The 23321-nt window shown below is 38.0% G+C and overlaps 1 protein-coding gene across 24 annotated transcripts in view; it reads right to left on the bottom strand.

Moving 5' to 3' along the window:
* msi2b (musashi RNA-binding protein 2b) overlaps nt 1-23321 on the bottom strand; it is a 249468-nt gene that overhangs the window by 110187 nt on the left and 115960 nt on the right. For all 24 annotated transcript variants that reach the window (XM_088615733.1, XM_088615744.1, XM_088615730.1 and 21 more), the window contains exon 7: nt 8019-8067. In XM_088615733.1, coding sequence (XP_088471859.1) covers nt 8019-8067 — 49 coding nt within the window. The remainder of the gene's footprint in view (nt 1-8018; nt 8068-23321) is intronic.

Below are 23321 nucleotides of genomic sequence, written 5' to 3'. Positions count from 1 at the left end.
AAAGCTAATGCAGACAGTAGCAATACCCTTTTAAACGATGCCAGAAAAGGTTAAGGTATATCTAATTACATTTGCTCAGGGATCTTGTCAGATGAGCGATTCTACAGTGTTTTCAAGGAAATTATTGCCGTTTTGTCATACAAGACAGGTTTGACACCATGATACACACAGATCTGATGAGAAGGATGCTGTCTTTGGAGCAGCAACATCTTGTGTAAACACTGGCCACGAGATTATAGTGTTAATTCATATTCGCTTTTCACACAAACTCAACCCTCACATTAAATTCAATACATGTTAAATGTATTTAAAAACTCCTTGCCAGAAACCTTCCTAACTGGAAAAATGCTATAAATTTTAAATGGTTAAATATGATATTTCAGCTAATGAATTTCATTGTTTTGGGAATGTATAGCAAATCGCTTAAACAAAAGTATTTTTGCCTGTTTAAACAGTATACATTTTATTTAATAATGAGGACAACTAGTGTTAAATTATATCAGTAACCAACTCATCAGTGAAGCGGAACTGTTTGTGACAATTTCCAACATTACTACGGCCGTATCTTAATTGTTGTAAAAATACGAACACTGCAACTCCGTCAAAGTGAAGTAATCATTCCTTTTTTGTACTGTAAATGTGGTCATTTATCAGATTCAATTGAATTATTTTTAAAACAAATTAGACTGTAAAAAAATGAAATTATATCAGCAGCATTATTTGGCATAACTTGGTAGTGTTTTATATTAACTGTACATTTATGTAAAAAAACTTTGGCACGATCTGTTAGCAGAAGTGCACCTGTGTTTGGGATTCTTATACAGACTTTATTCTCTTTAAATACAGCTTCCCCAATAGTATCTCTGTACTTGTGAATACCTAGACAAATCCAAAATAAGCCATTAGCTTTTGTGAATCTTGTGGTTCTGTCCCTGCTTCCTATCTGGCATTTTTTCTTTCTTTAAATGCACATCAACATCCGAACTGCATGTGTGGTCTAACTGTAAAGTCGAAATGGGTTGCAGCATAATTTATTTAATAGTTTAAGTAATTTTGTTTTCAAAAGATTGATCTTCTTATTGCATGACATAAAAAGAGTCCCAGATTACCACTGGATAAGGCAGCTGTCCAGAGGTATGGAAACGCTAGTTTCAGGAGGAAGCTGAGAAAACCAACATGGCCATGTCCCAGTGTGTGACAGTGCCCGAAAGTTAACAACAAGCCTGAGAATCGGTAACACACAGATGCCCCTCTTGAAGCAGTTTTCTGTTTTGTAGTACAGTCCTGGAACACTGCTGGAAAATGCACTAGAAGCCTAATTTTGCAGAATGTGCAATTTCCCCAGTACCACAAATTAAGGAGGGATGGGCACATGAATAATGCTGGATGGGCCAAAGTTACATCTTGAAATGTGAATTTTAACAGAAAAGGGTAGCAGCTTTATGCCACCTGATGCCTTTGATATGTGACATTGTAGTTTGGCAATTCATACCTAGAACAACATTAAAAATATTTTAACACAAAACCCCTAATTGTACAAACAACAGGAAAATAGAGGAAAATAGAAGGAAAATCTTGTTCTAGCAAAAACACTACAAAAGTTTAAGAAAAAAATTATGAAAACCAAAAAGACGCTATACTTCTCAAGATATAGTAATTTACATTTAATAACAATCTCCAAGTTCCAAAGTAGCAATTAGAAGATGTTTTGTATTTGGAGTACTTTTTAACTGTACTTGTACCAAAATCATTTCCCTGAAGTGATACCTTATTGCTAAAAGAAAGTATTGAAAAACTCAAAGCTCTTCTGCAGCAAACCTTCTAAACAAACCCAAATGAAAATAATGAAAAACTCTCATGCAGTGAATCTCTGCTACATTCTCAGAGACTCTAATCACTTTCCAGCTTTAATACGTTGCAGTGAAACTAGATATATTTAAATATAATTAACTAGTCCAAGAGGAATACTACTCCTGGCTTGAACATGGGAGTATGAGCCAAAGCCCACTTCATATAATAATAGCTGTCCTACATTTACAGAGCTTCTTGCAATTCAGGTACAGGACTTGGGTGTACTGGAGGAGATTCATAATGCCACTTTTCAAAATCCAGCTAATTTGTTAGTTACTAAATTAATCAATATTAATAAGCAAATATACTTTCAGTCCACATAAACAAATCTCTTTCTTATCGGTAATTGATTGCTCATACTGTATATCTGATGTTATATACATTTTAAACATTAAGCAGTTAGGTGTATTAATTTTGAGTAGCACTGTTCATTGGCATAACAAAATACAGATGAATCCATGACCAACTTGAGTGATAAAGATGTAGCCATTGCAATAGTATTACCCAAGAAGGACTGCCTGTGAGAGGAACTATCTGGAGAATGAAATATATCTCCTTCACAAATTAGCAGAGTAGTCTAGAGAAACCAGGAAATTGTCTCTCTGAGGGACAGACCATATCCTGGGATGCAGAGGGTCATCACACTAGCCCAGGACTGTCACATGTGTCTGATTTTGGTGCCTAATCATTTTCAGGCTACATTGGCTACAGAGAAATTCTAAGAAGGAAATAAACCATGCATCAGCAGAATGCTTGCAGCTCTCCGTCTACATGAAACTGCTAAACATCATGCTTAAGGGTTATTCTGGAGTAACATGATGACAGTCAAAAGACTAAATCATCATCTTTTGTAGGGTCATGGCTTTTCTCAGCTAGAGGCAGAAAGAGAGGCAGAGGATTTTAATTAGCAATGGGTGCCATTTTGCCCTTGACAGACCTGACAGAGACAACATTGTGAATATTATGATAATTGTTTCTTAAAGTCAACAATGTGGAGATGGAAGTGTGATGATGTGGGAAGTAATCTCCACTAACACCAGAACAATCTTTTGTGCTGATTGAGGGAAGCTGTGCTGCACAGCAGCATGCTGACAAAGTTCTGAGCCAATGATTTTTCCATTCCTTCAAGCCAAACTGAAAGTGTTGATTTTCCAACAAGACAATGCAAGACCACAGTGAGCTTGGATTACAATGGAACAATTTCAATGTAACAATGCTGGGGTCTTGATATGCCCAGTTTTATCTAATGAACAGAGTCCAACAGAACATCTATGGAACCAGTTTGCTGGTGCCATCAATAGGAGACAACTGTGACCAGATGTCTTTGCCAGCTACACAAGACAGATCCCACAGCTGCCTATCCAGAGGCATATCTAGTATTTACATCAACTCTGGACGAAATGGTAAGTGTTCAGGGAAGTCATAACAGCTATTCCATGCTGAAACATTAGCATGACCCTTCGATTTGTATTTTTGTACATATTTTCTATAATTTTGCTTTGTTATCTATGTTTAAACACTTGATTAAATCCATGAAACCTAAGTGTATTCTACATTTATGCACTCGTATAAAAGAAATCCATGGCACATGTGTAATATGTTATATAATGTCCCTTATTGTGGATCTTAGTCTGTCATATAAAGGATCTCAAATCTTTCAGCTAACTAGAGCTACAATATACAACAATATATAGGCCCTTGTGTCACACGCATTTGGCCTCTATTCAGAAAGAATCACAATTTTCACAATTCAGAAACACACCATGTTGCACCTTGCATCTTTCATGACAAGCAAAAGAACAGTCTAACACTGACACTGTCCTTGCTATGGATGGAAGCAGCCAGTCATCCTTCTGCTGTCAATCCAGGTAAGCAGATTACAGCCCAACAATACAGCCTTCTGTTCCTCTTCCCAGAACAAATGTGTCCCATTCTGCTTTAAAACAGGCTATACAAAAGAAACCCAGTGCTGTGTGCTTCTCGAACAATGCCAAGAATTCCTCTCCCCTTTCAGCACCTGTGTGCCTATTTCCCCATTCGACTGGTTCTTCTTCTCCATTACATGGATCAAAAGAAGTGGTTAAAAAAAGCTAAAGCAAAATGCAAACAAACTAAAATAAAAAATTCTCCTAGCTATGCAGTATAATTATCATGCAGCACATGGAAGAGGTCCAATAGCTGTAACTGTTATTTGAGTAAATTACAAACATTTATAGTTATTCAGCCCAGTTTTGCCTTATTATCTGCCATATTTTTTCAGGCTTTACTTTTGTAAAGATTCAGAACTGTGATATGGTATACAATATCACAAAAGTCTTCTATATGATTCTTCATAAACAGTAGCAATTCTAAATCAAAAGTAAATGTAAATTATGTCTTTGCATAATGTAATACTAATACATTACACTTCCTTGAACTTTATAAAGCACTTCTCATTAAAAAGGATACCAAAGTGCTTTACACATAGGAGGAGACCCACTTCATCCACCCCTAAAATGCAGCACCATGGTGAAGCACAGCAGCTATAACACATGAGCACCAACACAGAAAAATTAAATTCAGAAGTAACCTTAGGGAGACCAAGTCATGCAAGCCCAGAGTGGAATTTAACCAGACTTCTTTGATAACTAAGTAATCAGCACTTTGGTTTAATCTCTCATCTGCACTTTCTAAAACAGTGCCCCCATTATTTATAGTGGAGTATTGGTTTGGACATTGAGCTGGACGAATGCCTCCTCCTAGTATACCAGCACCACTTGCAGCAGAAACCTAGATTTTCTTGGACATCTCGCTTCCTAATCCTGACTAGGCTGAGCCTTGCTTAGCTTGCAAGATTTGATGAGAACAGAACACAAGATGGTAATGCTTCTAAAATGTTCTTTATAAAGTGCCAAGAACTAGAGCCAGTCTTGTTCTCCTGTCACGAGCTTCTATAAATAATAGGTACTGGGTTAAACAAGAGGATATTAACTCTAATGTCAATTATGAGGTAAGTTGGATTCAAACCTTCATCTTTGGAAAAGTAAGGTTTTAATTATAATAATAATAATAATAATAAAAAACTTTATTTTATATAGCGCCTTTAAAGGTGGCTTCTCAAAGCGCTTTACAGGATGACAATAACAATAAATAAGAAGACTACAACAATAAATAATTAATAGCTGCTCTGATATTCTGACCACCTAAGTATAGAAGTATATGTCAAGGGTATGTATGTGCGGGCCACACAACATTGCAATTTTCTTAAAGTAACCCAAATACCAATTAGTCTAAACACTTGTTTGTGGTTGGTCTAGATCCTATACCAAATTCTCACTTTTTCCTTGACCCAGAAGAAAATGACCTGACATTTTAATCCATAAATGAAAGTGTCACAAAATCCCAGGTCCTGGGAGAGCACTGAGACACTCTCTGTCTCTGTATACAGAACAATGGGCCCCCTCTCGCATGAAATTCAGCCTGCCGATTGGCTGGTAAGACACGACTTTAGTCTACAATGCACGAGGGCACAAGGACTGATAGGTTTGAAGAGCTCAATTTCAAACACAATCATCCTTATTTTATTCCTTTAAATGCCACAGAGATGGTGTACAGTGTCTTCTTTGTGCAGAATTCCAATGTACTGAGTGTTCTCCGTCAGTAGGAGAGAGGATAAAGAAAATGTCTTTTAGCAGTCATTTCATCAGTCACCTCGAGAGTGGAGCTTGAAGGACATTGCTGAATACTCCAAATTACTGTGAAGAGCAGCTATAGAGACTACAGCAGATTATACACACAGTCTGGGTCTGTTCTGCACAGCACTGTCATTTCATTAGGTCTACCTGTGTGAAACAGCAATAAGTAATAATAAAAAATAATGAAAAGAAGAAATTATCACAAATTCCCAACTGCATTTTTACTAGTCTGTGGAGCAGTCCAACTGGTGAAAAGATAGAACTTCAATTGTTTTTCTTAATACCAACACCATTTTACATTACACAGGATGCCTCTTTCTTTGCTCAACAGCATTATGCCTTCCGTACACAAAGCACACCTTGCGTGCCAGTAAATTCATTGGAGGCCTGTACAATCATTGGCACACTATTATGAGTTTGACCTCAAGTGCTCCATTTAGCCTTGAGTGTAAATGTGAAAAAAATATAATAATAAGGGAAAAACAATACAATCATTCTAAAACTAAAAAAAGAAAATGCATCTGTGCCCAATAATATAGCTTCTCCACCCACAAAAATAAGTGTCTTACTTCATATTGCTCATACCCATCACTGAATGAATACAGTACGGGCAGACTATTACTCTTTCAGTAAGTTCTCGGTTTCTAGAGATTTGAGTTTCACAGAAATCTAAACATTGTTCCCATAGATACGGACACCGTGCCCTCAGAGAGTATTTACAAAATACAAACACAATCGACTGGGGCTATCAAATCACTTCACAGCAGGGTGCGACAACACTCATTTTTAGGAAACAAAAACAGAAGACAAAAAAATTGCCTCAACATGTCTTAGAAATTAGGATCCAAAAAGACTGACTTGCACTTATTGAAATAAAAAAAGAAATGTTCCATTAAGTGATATACGGTAACACACTGGGAAAGGCTATGCATCACAATTCAACATACTGTATATTATCAATTCCTGAGAGTCACACATTCTTCCAGCAGCTTTGAAGGGGGCTGTGAGACTGAGCAGAGTGATCCTGGTAGGTCTGGTCAAAACTGCTGATTACTGATTGGGAATTTCAGGGTCTGTGAACACTTGATTTTAGAGTAAAACCTACCCAGGCAGTTAAAAAGGTATATTCTGGCACTGCAAATCTGCTGTAAACAGTGGCGGGGAGTAATAGCGTTAATCCCCATAAAAGAAATCCGTTTGAAAGAGACCCTGTGTGAAGTTTCTCTCCTCTCTTCCTGATCCTGTACTTTACCTTTCCCATCCTACATGCTTACAGTGAAGACTCTGTGTCTCCCTCCACGGCCGGCACCCCGGGGTGTTTGTGCAGCATCTCAGGGGATTACCAGCCCATCACAAACCTCTCTTTTAGCAAGGAAAATGGTGCCTGTGTGTGTTGGGGGGGTCTCTAGGGTACATCTTACTCAGCATTAAAGATTCTGTGTGATAGAACATCAAGCTTGGCAACAGATGCCACAGGATAACTTGCTAAATAATTTTTTTTTAATATATCTAGAATTTTTTAGACAAATACAATGTATTCCTTATTTTGCTTTTATTTCAGAGTAAGTTGCTTGTCCTTCATGAAACCTTATGGATTTTGTTTTTCATCGCTGATATAATTTACTGCAATTTCAATGACTAAGTAAAACATGTCCATTAAATGCTGTTAGTATACCATTGTTCATTCAATTCAGCATGCTGGTATTCTTTACCAGCATGATCTGTAACTGTTTCTTTTATTGTTAATTTTCTGAATAAAACATTACTCTTATTGAGATCTGCTATGAGACCACATGCCAGGGAGTGTACAGAACTGCATATTTGTGTCACTCAGCATTATGGTCTCATCACAGAATCTATTCCTTCTAACTAGGAAGTGGAAAAAGACCCGAGTGTCTTTTGTTTTAGTTCCCAGTTTAATAGTTAATACTAAGACTTTAGATGAGGATTCTGTACAGACACAGGGCTCTCTCTGTCTTTGGAAAGTCCTCTGCTTAGACAGAAACCTGCCCCAAACCCAGATAAAAGAGGAGATAACAGAGATAAGAACACTGCTTCTCCAGGGCTTTATCTCTGCTGTTATCTGACTGCACAGCACCCTCTGCTCCATAACCCTTTAGAATAAAAGGAAAAATATCGTACTAGATGTTATCTGAACGTTACTAGAAAGGTAATCAGAACACTGGACAAAGTGTTGTTTTTTCAGTTTTTAGTCTGTGGTGTAACATTGTCAAGACTCCTAGTACAGCAAGGCAGAGTCCATCTATAACTCTCACTGGCATGCTGCCACTCACACCAAGACTGACATTTATTTAGTACCTTTAAGATCTTAGCAGAGCCCCCAGTTGGAAGAACCATACACAGAGAGTCAGTGTAATGTATATTACAAGGGATTGTCGCTTATAAGCAGATCACGAACTAAAGTAGGCACACCTGAGATCACAATGTGTCCAGTTTAATTAAAATACAACAAGGAACACCAGCTGGACTTACCTCTATGCCTGTTAGTAGTTTTATCAAACATTAGCATGGCATCTTCTACCTGCAACACACAAGAAACCACAATTTTTAAGACAACTGAGCAAAGTACTGTTTCATATATCAACAAGCATCAAACCAAGAAACAGAATGGATTTTTACAGCAAAATAAATCTGTCAGTGGTAGTTTTTCTCTTCTTGTTGTTGTTGTTGTTGTTGTTGTTTAAACAAAGAATGGAAGATCACTGTCAATGTGCAATTTACAAAGACTGTTCTTGCAAGAGAAGAAACAACTGCAACAAAGATGAATGTCTCATTGTACAGAGGCAACATGATATCCATTAAAAAGTTGTATTCACCTACAAAACCAACTACTACTTTAACTCTACCTCCCAGGACTGACTTCCCACACAAGCAACAGAACAGCAAGAAGTGTCTTTGTGCATTCTCATCAGATTTGGCCTGAGCTCTCTGATCTCCCTTCTGTATTATAAGCTACTCTGCATGGGGCTCACAAAGTTTCAGCAACTCTTTGGATAATAAGAGCAATGCAACCCTTCCTTTATTGTAAAACCAAATTGGTGTCGAAATTCTCTCACTAAAAACAGCACGCCAGAAAATAATAATATCATAGTAATACAGTTTTAGTTGTGAGTGATTTTCAACAGACTCTAAACTCTGTCAGGAAAACTGTTGATCCATCCAGTAGACTCCTCAAACTTTCAGTGAAAGTGAAATTCAAGACTTGTCTATACACATTTTTGATGTTGCCTACCTGATACAGATCATCTTTATTTGCTAACCATGATACATGTGTGGTGTTTTCTAATGAGCGCGACTGCATACTAACGGGCAATCCAAAACAATGTCACTCTTCACTGACATTTTTTCTGCATGCAGAATTAATTACCCATAAACTGGAACATCTTTCCCAGTGTTCTTCACAAGTTACAATTACGGTATCCATGATAAATGGCACTACCATGAGTCATGATGGCATGCACAAGCTAAAATCATGCTCAGTAGACTTCAATCTGATCTGATCTGTTCTTTAAGATAAAGGCAATCAACTAAGCAATGAAACAACTTCTCCACACACAGAAAAATCTTGGAATCAATGTATAAGATCATTAATGAGTATATATTAAAAAGTTTGTATAATTAAAATTCAACAATAGTCAAGGTTTTAGTATTTTTTCTTAGTTTCTTGCAAAAATAAAAAAAACTGCATGAATAGCAAGTGAACAAGAGAAAAGATTAAGAAAAAGAGAATGGCTGAAGGGCAATTTGGCGAGAGATTTAAATGTCGCTGAAAGTAGCCTGGGTTGTTTTGAGAATCCTTGTTCCCCGGTTACTGTCGCTAGGTAACCAGTTCACCAGCCCGGGTCCAAAGCACATCATGGCAGAGATGCAGTGTCCACTGGGAATGTGGGGGAGGCTCCTGGGGAACGGCTGTTGTCTCTCTCTTCTAAAGGTTTCGCACACCGGTGGAGCCCAGCCAGCAGGCAATGGTAACCGACAGGAGCAGAGCCTGGCTCGTATGTAACTGTCTGTCTCAATAAACAATGCAATACCCCACCTCCCCCTCCCTGCTGCTGGCACACAATATCCAGATCTTGCCTTCACCTTAAAGGCACTTGTTGGGCTTTCAAAAAGGCAATGCAAGAACACTGCATTCTTATTACATTGGACCCAGTAGCTAGGTATTTAAAAATATACTGGGCTGAAAGTATTATTGAAACTCTGGGTACTACTGGATTACAACTATGGAAAGCTGTAAAGCTGTACTAACAGAGTTAGTAAGACTTTGAACTAAAGCAACTATTATAGCATATGGCCCAAAATAAGACTGCAATGCTCTCTTTTTAATATAGTCAGCTTCCTGCGATTAACACACTTTTGATTTTGTTTGATTTTGAAAGCTCTTCTTGTTTCAATATGAAACTCTTACTAGCAACTCATTGCTAGCATGAGACCAAGGAGTTTCAATAATCCTCTTTACTGACTAGGGAAAATTCTACTTTCCATATAAGGACCTCTTAATGGCACACAAAACCCTTCACAAACATGGACTGAATTATACTACAAAATAAAACAAGGACCTCCCTCCCTCTTTCTCCACCCTCATAATGTCTAACAGAAATAAAATATATCTCTTATTACATGCAACCCTAAATATAAAATATATTGCATTAAGCAATAATGAAACAAAATGCATTAAAATACATTAGGACATGCCAGAGGATTCATTAGTTATCAGATGAAGGGTGTGCAACTAGCTACAATCATACTAACTCTAGTAGTAGAACAGCTTCCTATAGTTGTACTACAGAGTTTTGGTTATAATTTCATCTCATTAAAATATAGAGGAAATAGGAAACTCAAGATACACATAAGCACATCACTTCTTATGGCTTCTCCTTCAGCCATGGACAGTGCCACACCCTTCACCAAGGTGTCATCACCACTAAAAGAAGGCAACACAATCAGTGCTGAGATCCGAAAGAAGAGTGTGCACACGATACTGTGTGAGTTCTATGCAAAAGCTCCAAAGAATCAAAGAAATTACAGATGCACATAGTAGGGTTATATTTTTCCATTTTCATATTTGTTTGACCTTTATTTGTTAGCTTTTCTGCCTCTGCACACTCTGGGTAGAGTTGTGTTCGGATCACTCCAGAGGCGGCACATTGCAGGGATCGATATGGAGAGGCATTGTTCTGTGATTACACAGTCCATATCAGACATTTTCCAATGCATTAAGATGTGCCAGAGGATTAATTAGTTATCAGGTGCAGGGTGTGTGACTCCAGGCAAATATGACTTAGAAATCAATCGGGTGATAGTGTCCAAGTCCTGTCTGTACTGAAAGTCAGGTATCAGACTAGAGGTGGTCTGATTACAATGACATTAAATGCCATTACTGTTAAATAGCTGAATGAAACCAGCTTTAAATGTTTTGTTCTTCTGTTCTTCATAGTTTAATGCACAGTATACAACTTGCAGAATGACTAATGCAGTAATAATGTGTGTTTTATTACAAGCATACACCAAGTAGCTCTCACCAGTGCTGTAATAAAACTGCTTTTAAATGTAGTTTGTGAACCTCAAACCGCACACTCTCCAGACCACGGAAAAGAGATTTACGTTTCTTATTAGCGCTGGGCTATATTTTTTCCCCTTTGTGCTGTGGTGGCTCTTCACAGCCTTTTACTGTAGGCTTACGAGCATTTATTAGAGCTTTATTAAACAAGGCTCGTCACAGGGAATGGGGAATGGAGGGCAGGGGTTGGCTCAAAGTGGTTAATGAAAAAAAATTATGAAAGAGAAAGTGAATACAGGAGCACCCCAGGAGGCATGTCTTTGAATTGTTTCTGCTTTTGCTGAAAAAAGTGCAAGGTAACAGACTTCAGTGCTTCACACCAACAGTACGGTCCCAGAGAGTTCAGAATTTGTCATTGTACCAGGGTTTCTCTGCACCACTAAAGACACAATTTATAAATAAAATTAAGCCTCATAAAACCTCATCTTCATTAATTAAATATATATATATAAACATAGTAATACATGTACTTGTTTAGCTAACAATTACACGGTGGGGTTTGGCAGTCTCTCAATTAAATGAGACTGCACTTGCGGATGACAAATTCCTTGCCAATTTCTTTTCCTGTAGTCGTGGGAAGTTAGTTGACAGCATGTTTTATTTAGGTTGAAAATATAATTGGAACTCTGGAGCAGAGTTTTTATTAACAGCAAAATGTATTACCTAAGGACATGCGGGAATACAAGCTGTTGGAAACACAGCCAGAGATGCAGGTAGATTGTGTTTACCTTGAGAAACTCAGAGAAGAAGCAATCATACACTTGTTTAAATTCACCTGGACCCCAGAGAGATAAAGCTTATTTCGATTCTGTCGGCTTTTATGATGTTAAACTTCATTCCCTAGAAAACCTTTAAAGTATATAAATATATATTACATTAAAAAAGAAAAGCTCCCAAGTTTAGGCTAAATCATCCATTTTTGAATTATTTATTTGAGGAAAAAAGAAAACTATACAGCAATAAGCAAGATGACTTCTGGCATTTTCAAAGCTATAATGATACCTGAGATTTCAGAGCTCAATGCCTAATGCATTAAGACAGCAGTTTAAATGAACTGCAATTTTATATTATTTATATTAGTTACACAAGAAAAGATGTCAAGAGTAGTTTCTGAGCTGTGTAAAGAATGTCACACTTAACAATTTATCTCAAAATCTTCACGCAAAACAATTTGTATATAGCACTTGCTTTTCTTATGTATAGGCAATGTAGCCATAAACACAGAACTCAAACCATATTTTTTTCAGTAAAATTACCATTATTGTACCATGTACCATTATTGCTCCAGTAAAGAAATGTTTCGAAATGAGTACCGTGCAGGGTTAATTTGCTATGAATGTCCCACCTGTGGGGAGTCTCCAGTTTGACACAACAGACACAAAAAGTTTTGGTGTTTCCGTCACTTAAACCTTTAAACTACATTTAAAGGGATTTCACTACCACATATAAATGAATAGTTATTAAGAACAACATCACTCAATTAAAAATGCAATTGGGAGTGTTTATAGAGGAGCAGACAGGCATTATGAGCTTTGTCTTAACCTGCTTGGCTGAGGGCGAACCACCTGGCCTTGGGACAAAGAAGCCTGCACCACAATGAAGAGAGAGGAGCTAATGGCAGAGATCGTTAAGGTGCACCTATAAAGGTGAAGATGTGGTGGGAAAACGATGCAGAAAGACAGAAGCAAGCTAGAGCGAGGCTTACTTTGGTATTTATAATAATTTCAGGATCAGGAGTCAGAGAATTATGAGTTAAGAGTACCAGAGGTGAAGAGGGCCTTGGATGCTGTCATCCCTCTTGAACTTTTGTTAATACTGCATTTATACTGCATTTAATCAATCATTTTGGTCTTTGGAGCTCACTCCACTGTAAGAACAAGTAAATTCATAATACCCCCAGTGGACATTTTCCGTCAATTTAAGTCTCATTTCGTGTGAGTCAGCAGCCTGCCTAAGAGTATTTAAAATCTACACACATTTAATTATACCTGTGTTTGAAGGGGATTCACTGAGCAAGGTGCTTTGCTATTGATGAAATTACATAAAAATCTGAAAAAGCTAGTGGTCTTATTCCCAGAGACTTTCATCTACATGATGACAGAAAATGTAGACAAACGAAACACATAAAGGTCACTTTGAGATCCAGAGGACAGTAAAAGGCCACAGCTGCATGAAGGAGATGACTGTGAAACTAACAGATTCTCTCACGAACACCAAAGGCATGGCAAGCTCTTTTAAAGCAAAGCTTTCAAGCTAAAACAAAAAATCAAACTAATGATTTTTCTTTTACATAGCTGACTCGTCAGAAACCTTCATGATCGATTACTTGATTAGTTATGAAGAGCATAAAAATCCCTATGAGCCACTTCATTTCAAGTGGTTACTACAGGCCAATAAAAGAAAACAGACAAAAAAGCCACTGGCAGGTCAACACAGAACAAAAAACTGGAAAGCATTCAATGGTTATGGAAATAAACCGTCTAGTAGTAAAACAAATCACAAAGCAAAGAAATTACTTCAAGGGGTAAAGAAGATGAATTGGAATTATCCATGATGTTATGGTACCAATTTCATAAAACAGGAATTCTAAATGTACCACAGCTGTTGCAGCAATTACTACTAGGTTCTATTACATGGACTATCAAATAAGTTAACTCTAATTTCATAACTTTTCTTCCAGGGGTATTTAGAATAAAACTAAACCAGGCATGAAAGGTGTTCGTGTTGTCTCATCTTACCCCAGCAATTTACCACATTTATTGCACAATCACTGTGATTTTTAAAAGGTACATTGGAATACTGGAGGTCAGGCAACTTTTCTCTCTCTGAAAGACACTTTAATTGCAGATAACAAAAAAGCAATCACCTTTTATGACCTCCTAGGTAGGAAATTCTGTCTTAAGAGTCATAACATCTTATTATTCATAATAACAAAACGTATGAACTGAAAACAGATACTGGGGACTCAGAGCAGCAAGGCTGATGAAGACAGGGCTTATCGCTCATAACTGCCAGGAGCCTAGAAAGAGCAAAACTGCCAGTGTGGTGTCTGATTAAGGTGTAGTTAAAGTGAGATTAAGAGGCACTCGTCTCTATTCACAAAATGCCTCAGCTTATTTATTTGATATAGCAGTAACCCAGGTGGCTGTGAAGGAGATGTCATTGACTAGGACATGACCATTCGGAACTGTCAGTGCAATGCACCCCTTTAGCTATCTCATCCTGCAGCTCCCACATAGTCAATGATGGTCTTTAGAAGACAGTGGCCAAAGAAGAAGACTAGCTGTGGGGTCAGAGGTTAGAAGACAGAAAGGGCTTGAGCCATTGGCTACATGTTTGCAACAGCAAGGGTTCTCTACTTCAGCCCTGATGAATGCTTCTAGCCTGGTCTGGGACTCTCCAAGATGTAAAGTGTGACCTACAGTAAATGCACAGATCTATTATTAGCAATTTTTATTCCTGATAAACCCTTACTAGCTACAGTGGTGCTCGAAGGTTGGTGAACCCTTCAGAATTTTCTGAATTTCTGCATAAATTTGACCTAAAATGTGCTCAGATCTTCATCATAAAGTCATAAAAATAGATAAAGAGAACTTAATAAAAAAATAAACACACAAATATACTTTTTCATTCATTTAGTGATCAAAATGATCCAACATTAAATGTCTTTGTCAGAAAAAGTATGTGAAACTATGCTTTCATATCTGATCACATTTTAGGTCAAATTTATGCAGAAATTCAGAAAACTTTCAAGCACCACTGTAAGTCGAAGGCTCTCAGCTGTTTACTGGGCAGTCTGAGCAGAAGATACCAAAGACAGCAGTAGCTTATTCAGTTTGATTTTATTGGCTGAGTTCCTGCAGTTTTGCCTTTTCCCCTACAGTTACCTAGCCTGAAGGCATACAGCTTACTAATGGAAATAAAAAGAGAGCATAGTTAGCAGCTGACAGTTCATAAAGCTGCAGCCCACAACCTTTTTCAGGGGTCGATAGCTGGTCATTTTTGTAGTAACAAGGAAGCAAGGAATGCCTCAGTTATTTTCATGAACCTAATTTGTATTTGCTGTCTCTGAGGGGTAGGGCCATTCAGCTGAAAACCAAAGAGTGTAGCAGTATGATAACCCTTTATACCTGCAGCACCGTCTTCCATAGAACTATTCCTGCCTACAAGCCAAATGGTCATAAATTACTTAATAAGAGGAAACAGGGGAAGCCGCTGGTTCTAAAACATTGATTAAGGTTTGCTTTTATAGACTCTGCACAGGTTACCTTTCCCACCTGTGCATGTAGCGAAGAAGTCTGAGATCCAGAGAGATTTTAGCAGAAGGCCTGGTCACAATGGCAGAGATGAGAAAGGAACGCACACGTGGGACTATACTTCACATGTTCACATGGGAGCACACCTCATGTCACGTGCACTCAGAACCAGTGCACACCAACCAGGTATAGCATTTCACCCTGTTACACTCCTTGAAAGGCTTGGTGAATAGAATGAATGAGAGAAAAAAAGAATATGAATTAACATCTTACTTTCCCTCAGCATAAGTAAAGGGGCAGAGGGTCTTTATTACCTAGTCACTTAGTTTCCGTTTCCATTGCAAATGAAAGGACTCCTTCTGAAAATGTCTCTCACTGCCTTTAATAGTTGTCAGTGAGTTAGGCACCAAAAAGCCAAAAAACAAGATTGGGGCTCATTGTTTAGCTACTCTTTTCAAAGTAAAAAACTGATACTGAAACACAACCCCTCTGGCCGTCATTTACCCTGATAAACAGAGGCTTGGATTTTTAACAGTAGCGCCACTTAACAAGGGAGGAACACAGCAGACAACAAACCCATCTCTCAGCAAGGCAATGAATAGTCCTACTATCTGATTAATACATTTACATACAATTCAGGAGCAAGGCTTTCTCTCTCTGTACTGAAACAGTACATTAAAAGGATAAAAAGGGGGGAAAAGGGGGGAATTTTTTTAAATGATTTTCCTCTGAAACTTAGATTTATCTTTAGAGTTTACCTTACTAAATTTTCAGTTTAAATTATTTTAGAGGAAAGATTTCCCTATATTCAAAATATACTACATTCTCTAAGGGGAATGGGTATAGACAAAAAAAGAGTACCTTTAGCTTTACGAAAGATTGTAAGAAGGGTGTGCAGGTGATCTGAGTAAAGAAGACAAATCTTACTGAGTAGTACAGCAAAGTATTCTCCATTGTATTGGTATCACACCGTACATTGATTTCAGCATCACCCATTTACAGGTCTCTGACAAAGCCTTTCAACTCACAAAGCTGTTGTTTTCATTTCCTTTTCTACTAACTGCTCATCAAACAAGCAATATCTGCTGTCACCCCCAAGGTGATGTGGAATTGCAGTTCCAGTCAGCGAGCTACCGCATTGGGTGCAGAATGGTTTTATAAGCCTGCTATGATTTCCTCATGTTTATTTAGAGACACCCAAAGCATTTCCAGACATGCTGAACCACTCAGCTTTCTCAAGGATATGTTTCTCGGTCACCTCACCAAGGACAAGAGAGGGACGTTGATTTGGAGCCCGAAATTGACTTTCCTTCTGTATAATAGCTAGTGAAACAAGAGTGCTTCTCCCCCTGCCCCCCCATACTCCCCTCTCCTCTCTCAGCAGGGTCGCCTCAACTAAACCCTTTGCAAGTGTCACTTGAGCAAGATGAGCCAATAAGCTGGCACTGTGGCCCATGAATACTATAAGTCAATCGGAGCATGACGAGTTGAACAGGCAGCATTACAAGAACCACTTAACTGACACTTCCACCAGAAAGAGAGGGAATAAAGGGTCGTATTAGCAGCACCCAAAAAGAACATGCAGAGTCATTTTTTTTGTCATTTGCAAAAGATTTTTTCTCCCCACTTCAGAGAGGTTACAGTGATAGAAAGATACATGTCCCCTGCCTGATGCACGCTCACCGCACAAAGCGCTTCCCACCTGTGATTTATTCAGCTTTACAATAGATATTATTGCATCTCCCATCAACAGTCCCTGCAGACGGGTGGATTGTGCGTTTCGTGACTGATAGATTTAGGAGGGGATCCTCAGACTGAATTACAACAGCCCATAACTATTTTTGAATTACTGACAACAGCAAAAGCAGCTAAAGCATCTTTTAACTGAACATAGTAGACAATTTCTAAAGCTAGCCATTGCACTTCAGATAAATATTCATGCCGTCCGCAGTATCAAAAAAGGGCTGTGAGAGAGCAAACCGAGTACAGAATTGATGCATATTCTAGTAGGTCCTTTTTCTTCTCCATCACAGTATGAGGCAGAGTACCATGGCGATGGTTACGACAGATCTTTACACAAGGGCAAACAAAGAGATCTGTTTTACAAAAGTACGACTAATCATAACCAAATGTGTGCATCAAAAATAAGGCAGAAGTACTGTAACAGTGAAATGTGGTCTTGGGAAGAAAAGGCATTGGTTGTTTACGTATTCATTATCATTTTAAACTGGGCTCTGGAGAAATGGAGCACTTTAAAAAAATTAACCTCAATATGTGGATCATGCCTGTAGGACCTCACAGATTTATCCAGAGTGGAAGATAGTTTTGTATTGAACACAAGGCTTTCAAATTCATTTAGAGTGTCTTGCTGCATGTTGTAAATGGCTACAGGTTATAATACCATTATATTTATTAGGAGTTTACATCCCTCTGCGTTCCTTTATGGTACTTCTGCACAACAGCTTCTGTTTCTATCAGGATAGATTGTGCCTCCAAGCAACTTCTGTGTAAAAGGTGTCCCTCCCGTGTATGAAAGCTGAGACAGGGAAACGTGTTGTTTTCCAGCTCAAATAGTAATTGGAGAGGTACGAAATCCCTGTACCCTTAAGGTAACAGTTTAACGGGGAAGATTTACTTAAATTGAAGCCATTTCTGCCAAAGCAATGTTCTTTATATCAAGACATCTTTCTCTCAGCCTCCTGCTTGGCTTTCTCCTCTCTCCCTCACTCTCCTATATGTATAGTAATTATATTAATCAGTAGAAAATGCAGTTATTAAATCCACTAATTGGTATGTAAATAAGATCTTTCTGACACTGGCAAACCCACAATTGCTTTAATTTAAAAATAAATGTAAAACTGTCAGTTTTCATTTCGCTACAAGCAACAGGCGAGCCACAGTGTGTATACCAAATTATTAGAAAGGTTGTTTCTTTTTTTAATGAGAGGGACTGAAACTAAGCAGTGCCCAGCAGTTTAACACAGCAAAACTATCAGAAGAAAACAGTCAAAATACTTATTAAATCTATATCTTAGGACTTCTACCTGGATCAATGATTTACCACAAAGATACTATACATGAACTAAAGTAGATTTTTGAGAAGATTACAAATTGACAAGTTATTTGTAATCTAAAAAATGCCATAATATTTTAGTATTTGCAGCATGCAGAATGGGACAGATATAATGCAGCTGAACGCTAACCTTAAATTCACGATTTGTTATAAAGTGGAAATCAAAAGTTCTCTTGGACAGGATGGAGTACATTCTTTGAAAACCACTGTCTGGATCTCATACAATTCAGAAAGTAAGTTTCTAATTTTAAAATCTCCATGTAAACCTTTTAATATTTTAAAAGATATTGAATCTGTCATTGCCCAGGAAGAAGAAGAGTGATAGTATGATTTGATGAGTCTTATTTCAAAGAGGATATCAAGTCTGAAGCGAAATACCTGGAATTTAATAAACGAAATCTCTATCTTCCATCCGTGGCAGGTTTGATGTATATCCTATTAGCTATAGATGTATGATATAGATAAAATGCATTAGGGTCTTATATCAAAAGGTATTCATTTCAATTACAGTCGCTGCCAACCCTACCCCCTGTAGTTCTTTATTTAGATTAGGCATTTAAGCTCTTTTAATGGTAGATTCAATAATATGACATTTTTTCCCACAATAGGAATGAAAGCTAGCCAATCTAATACTTTTCTTTAATGTAAAATGCTGTCATCTGTGTCGTTTTTGATAGCTCGCCCTTTTTTGTATGCAGAAATACAGGGCGCAATTTGAATACAGTTATATATCCTCCTATTTATTAAAGCTTGGATTAACATGACAGGGAGTTTTGTCTGGGGAGTCTTTACTACGGCTCAGGGAACGTTTCTGCGCGACAGTAATAGGTTACAGTTAATATACTTGAGTGATGCTGGTTTCTTAGTGTTATAAAGCAGAACAAAAGAGGTTTATTTGAAGCGTGAATACAAAGGTAGAATTGTAATGTATGAAGAAAGAAAAAAAACTCACCAGAGATGTGAGGTGAATTATCCTAGATTGTGTTGGGAGCACATTAAACAATGACAGCAAGGGATAAAGTTTGATAACATGGTCTGAACTTCAGAGGGAATGTTTGGAATTATTTTATTACTTTCCCTTTTTTATCAACCAGTGAAGAACTATGACACTAAGGCAAGAAAAGTGCACAAGGTTGTTTTATTTATTCCACACAATTAAATTCTGGTTCTATTGCACTGCATAGAACATGAAAACATACTCTGTGCTTCAGAAGGTGTGAGGTGCAATGTATAAGTTGCTTCCTCCATGGAAACTTAAATTCACGGGCCTCTGGGAACTGGAGCACAGCAGGCCTCGAAATTAGTTGAGCGTCAGGGAACTTTAACAAGCCGAACAGGCACTGCATCCCATCAGCCAGCTACCAGCACAGATGTTTCACTGTTACATAGGAGTCGCCAGTCAAATGCTTCAAAATGAATACACCACTATGGGAAAAAATTGTAATATAAAACACATCTGTGAGAACAAAATAATATGCACGTTAAATTGCAACATCAACACGTTGCAAATTTACAGGTGTCTTGATTTAGACATGATGACTGGTGAATGGCATCATCTTCTACCACTTTTCTAATCACAATTAAGGAAGGAGTTTATTTTTGTCTCCCTTTTTTCTTAATGACTCGCTATGTTTATCTGCTTAAACCGGGAGTTTTCCTGCTCTTTGAAATGTGTTCTGAAAGATACTCCTTTTTAGAATTTCTCTTTTAGCTGAGACATTTTGAGCCCTGTTGAAACTTGTACTTAACAACTCAAATATAACTTTGTTGGTTAAGTTTTGTCTATTTTTTCCCTAATATCCTTTACTGGGAAATTAAATTGTGTAACCCTGGCCTTTTCATTTACAAGCTCCCTTCTGAACTGCATAGCCTTTTAATAAGTCCTTTACAATGCCCTATCCACATTATATAACTACATTAAAACTGGTTTAAAACTTAAGAAAGCTTATTTCAGTTTGTATCCACTTTAAAGACGGTTAACAATCAAGTCTCGACCCCGTTCAGGAGGTCATTTCAAATACCTATTTGGGTATACGGGAAGTACCTGCACATTTGATTTCAGTGGCTCAATCTGTGAATGTACCATAATTCCTTGTGTTTAAAAGGGAACTGCAAAGCTCTTTTTATATTTTGGGTTTTGAAAGAACTGGAATTGAGGGGTGCATTTCGAACCACAATGAAAGTAAGATATACACAGTAATGTGGAAAACCTCCAATTCGCATTACAAAATAGATTACATTTCCAGATATGTGCAGCATCATATTCTGTGATTCAGAACAGAGCAACAAAACCTACGGTGAGGTGGAGCAGCCCTATTACACTGTAAACAAGCAGGCTTGTAAATACACCTCTTTTAATCCAATAAAAATATTGCTCTCGACTTTGAGACTGTGTTTTTGACAAATACATCTTACTTGTTAACGTTGCACGCACAAATCATGCACAATCACATTGTAACATTTCCACGGTAAAACGCCCGCTGCACAACCTGTACTTATTTGATCGTACAGCGCATTCCATTGGTCATTATTGTGACTAGTGAGCAGGAAGAGATGTTTCACAATTCATGGGAATTCATCACAATTCATGGGAACTTACACTCTCGCCCACGGCAATACCAGGGGTTTGCAACAACATGGCGACTATACAGTACTTTGACCAACTTCACAATTTTGTACTTAATTCAGAATTAGTCAACTTTTGTGATTAATTCATTTAGTTTGTTACTGAGATTTAATAACAGGTCTTACAAATTAGGACTGCAGCTCCATTTTAACTGAAACAGAGACTGACAGTAACAATGTGCAGGACTGTCATTAAAAGATTTATATTGATCATATATAGAACAGAAATGGTTGACCGATCAGCTATGTGGTTGGATACTAAGACAATAAGGCTCCCTTAATTTTGAAGTAATGAGTCACAACAGGAGAAGCTTTCTTCTTTCAAAAGAAACAGCATTATTTGCCAGAGGATATCAGATAACACAGTGATGTCTTCAGAGACATTGTAGCCTGCTTTCTCAGTCCTGTTCTGTCAAACATTCCTCTGACATCTAACCATTAATTATTAAAAGGGACGGAACAGCATCCTCAACAGCCACAACCATGTTGACCACTCCAGAGTAAAAAGCTGAGTAAAAAGGGTGTTTCTACCATACCACCTCACTGAATGCACTTCAGCTTCAATCATGTGCCTCGCTCATGCTTTCAAGTAAGCCATACTCTACATGATAAAAATGTTGCACAACTAAGTTTCTGGGACACAGTCCTCCAATGCATTGTTGTAAACTAACAGTTTCTTCATGGAAATCAAGATACTGTAACTGTGATGGGTTAGAGTTTTGGGTTAACTAGTTTTGAACTCAGTTGTTGTGTTCACTACTTATGTCAAAAGGGCCTACATTGAAGCTAACACAGCACATCAAATTCTTACAGAAGACAAAACCACATTCACTTCTCCCTGTTTTTTGTTTTTTGACACTCCTCTTATTTAGCAACAAGCTCCCCAACTTGTTTACTTTGGAAATCTAGTCCAATAGACATTTCCCAGGACTTCAGATGACAGAAAGGCAGAAGTTGGAGGTGGGGGAGGGTATGGTACCTGAAAAGATCAAGCACACATCTGTCATAGAGATCTGGGGGCTCTGAATCACCTCCCAAACCTCTGGACTCCAATTACAGAGATTCCATTGAGCGTGTCCTGGCCCAATGCCACGACACATTAGCAACAATAAAACAATGGCAAAGCTACAACCAAGACATTTACTGGAAGAAGAAAGGGCTCAGTCCAATCAGCTACAAAAAATAATATACAGACTAGAGTCTTTTTGTTCACTAGAGATTTTTCCATGTCCCACTCAGCTTCTTCTCCATCCAGTGTAAAAAGCTGTTTATAATTATGAAACTATCACCGCAACCTCAAGCAAGAGAGTACTACCTCAAGTGCAGTCCATCCTAGTGAAATTAGTCTGATTTAGTCTAAGATACTAGAGTCCACAGAAGGCTTATCCAGGACAGACTAGTGAGCGTCTCTCACTACCATACAGAAAGTGTTCTATCTCCAGTCCGAGATGGGTTTTAAACGGGAGCCATCATTATTAATTTTCCTGCTCTATAAAATGAGAAATACTTTCACATCTCTCCTTCAAACTCGTTCCCTTTTGTGTTTAAAAGCTAGCGAGCACTCTCGAGGTGCACTATTAAAATACCATTGTGTGCTATTGTGTGGCTCTGCAGCTGCACAACACAGACACCAATATCTAAAGGATCTAAACTCCCGGTGCCTGACTGACTGGTGAAGAATAGGAGCTGTAGCTCAGTCCTTTCATGGTTCAGTCAGTAAGGGAAAGGTGCCCACGCCACAGAGAACTGTCAAATGAATAAAGAGGTCTGCATTCACCAGTTCTCAATTCAAAACTTTATTGTCGTTACTAATGCATGGGAAAGCAAGAAAGGAGAAGTGAAAGGGGTACAACTGAAGAAAAAAATCCAATTTACAGTACTTGCAGGTCTTCAAGTCTCAAAAGTCAAAGAAAGGGAGAGCGAATGTGAAGGGCTCAGGTTCTGGGGATATCTACATTTATGCAAATCTGTCCACACTGACATGAACCAATTAGTGAACATAGCTGAGACACAGGAGAAACTTTCCAGCTAACACTGGCATGAGCCCAGAATAAAAGCCAAATATGATGAAAATGTCAACCCAAACCAATCACATAAGCATCAATGTTCCATCTCTTGTTCATGAGAAACATTCAAATATCGATGCTGGAGAGTCAAGGACTACTGGGGCCATTAAAAAAAGAGAGGAAGAAAGGGATAGGAAGGCATATGGGTTCACTAACAAAAGCCAACATCAGGATAAGCTCATTACCAAAAGAGAG

The sequence above is a fragment of the Lepisosteus platostomus genome, chromosome 22 (assembly GCF_059453375.1).
Source record: "Lepisosteus platostomus isolate fLepPlt1 chromosome 22, fLepPlt1.hap1, whole genome shotgun sequence".
NCBI lineage: Eukaryota > Metazoa > Chordata > Actinopteri > Semionotiformes > Lepisosteidae > Lepisosteus > Lepisosteus platostomus.
This window is presented reverse-complemented; position numbering and strand designations above follow the sequence as displayed.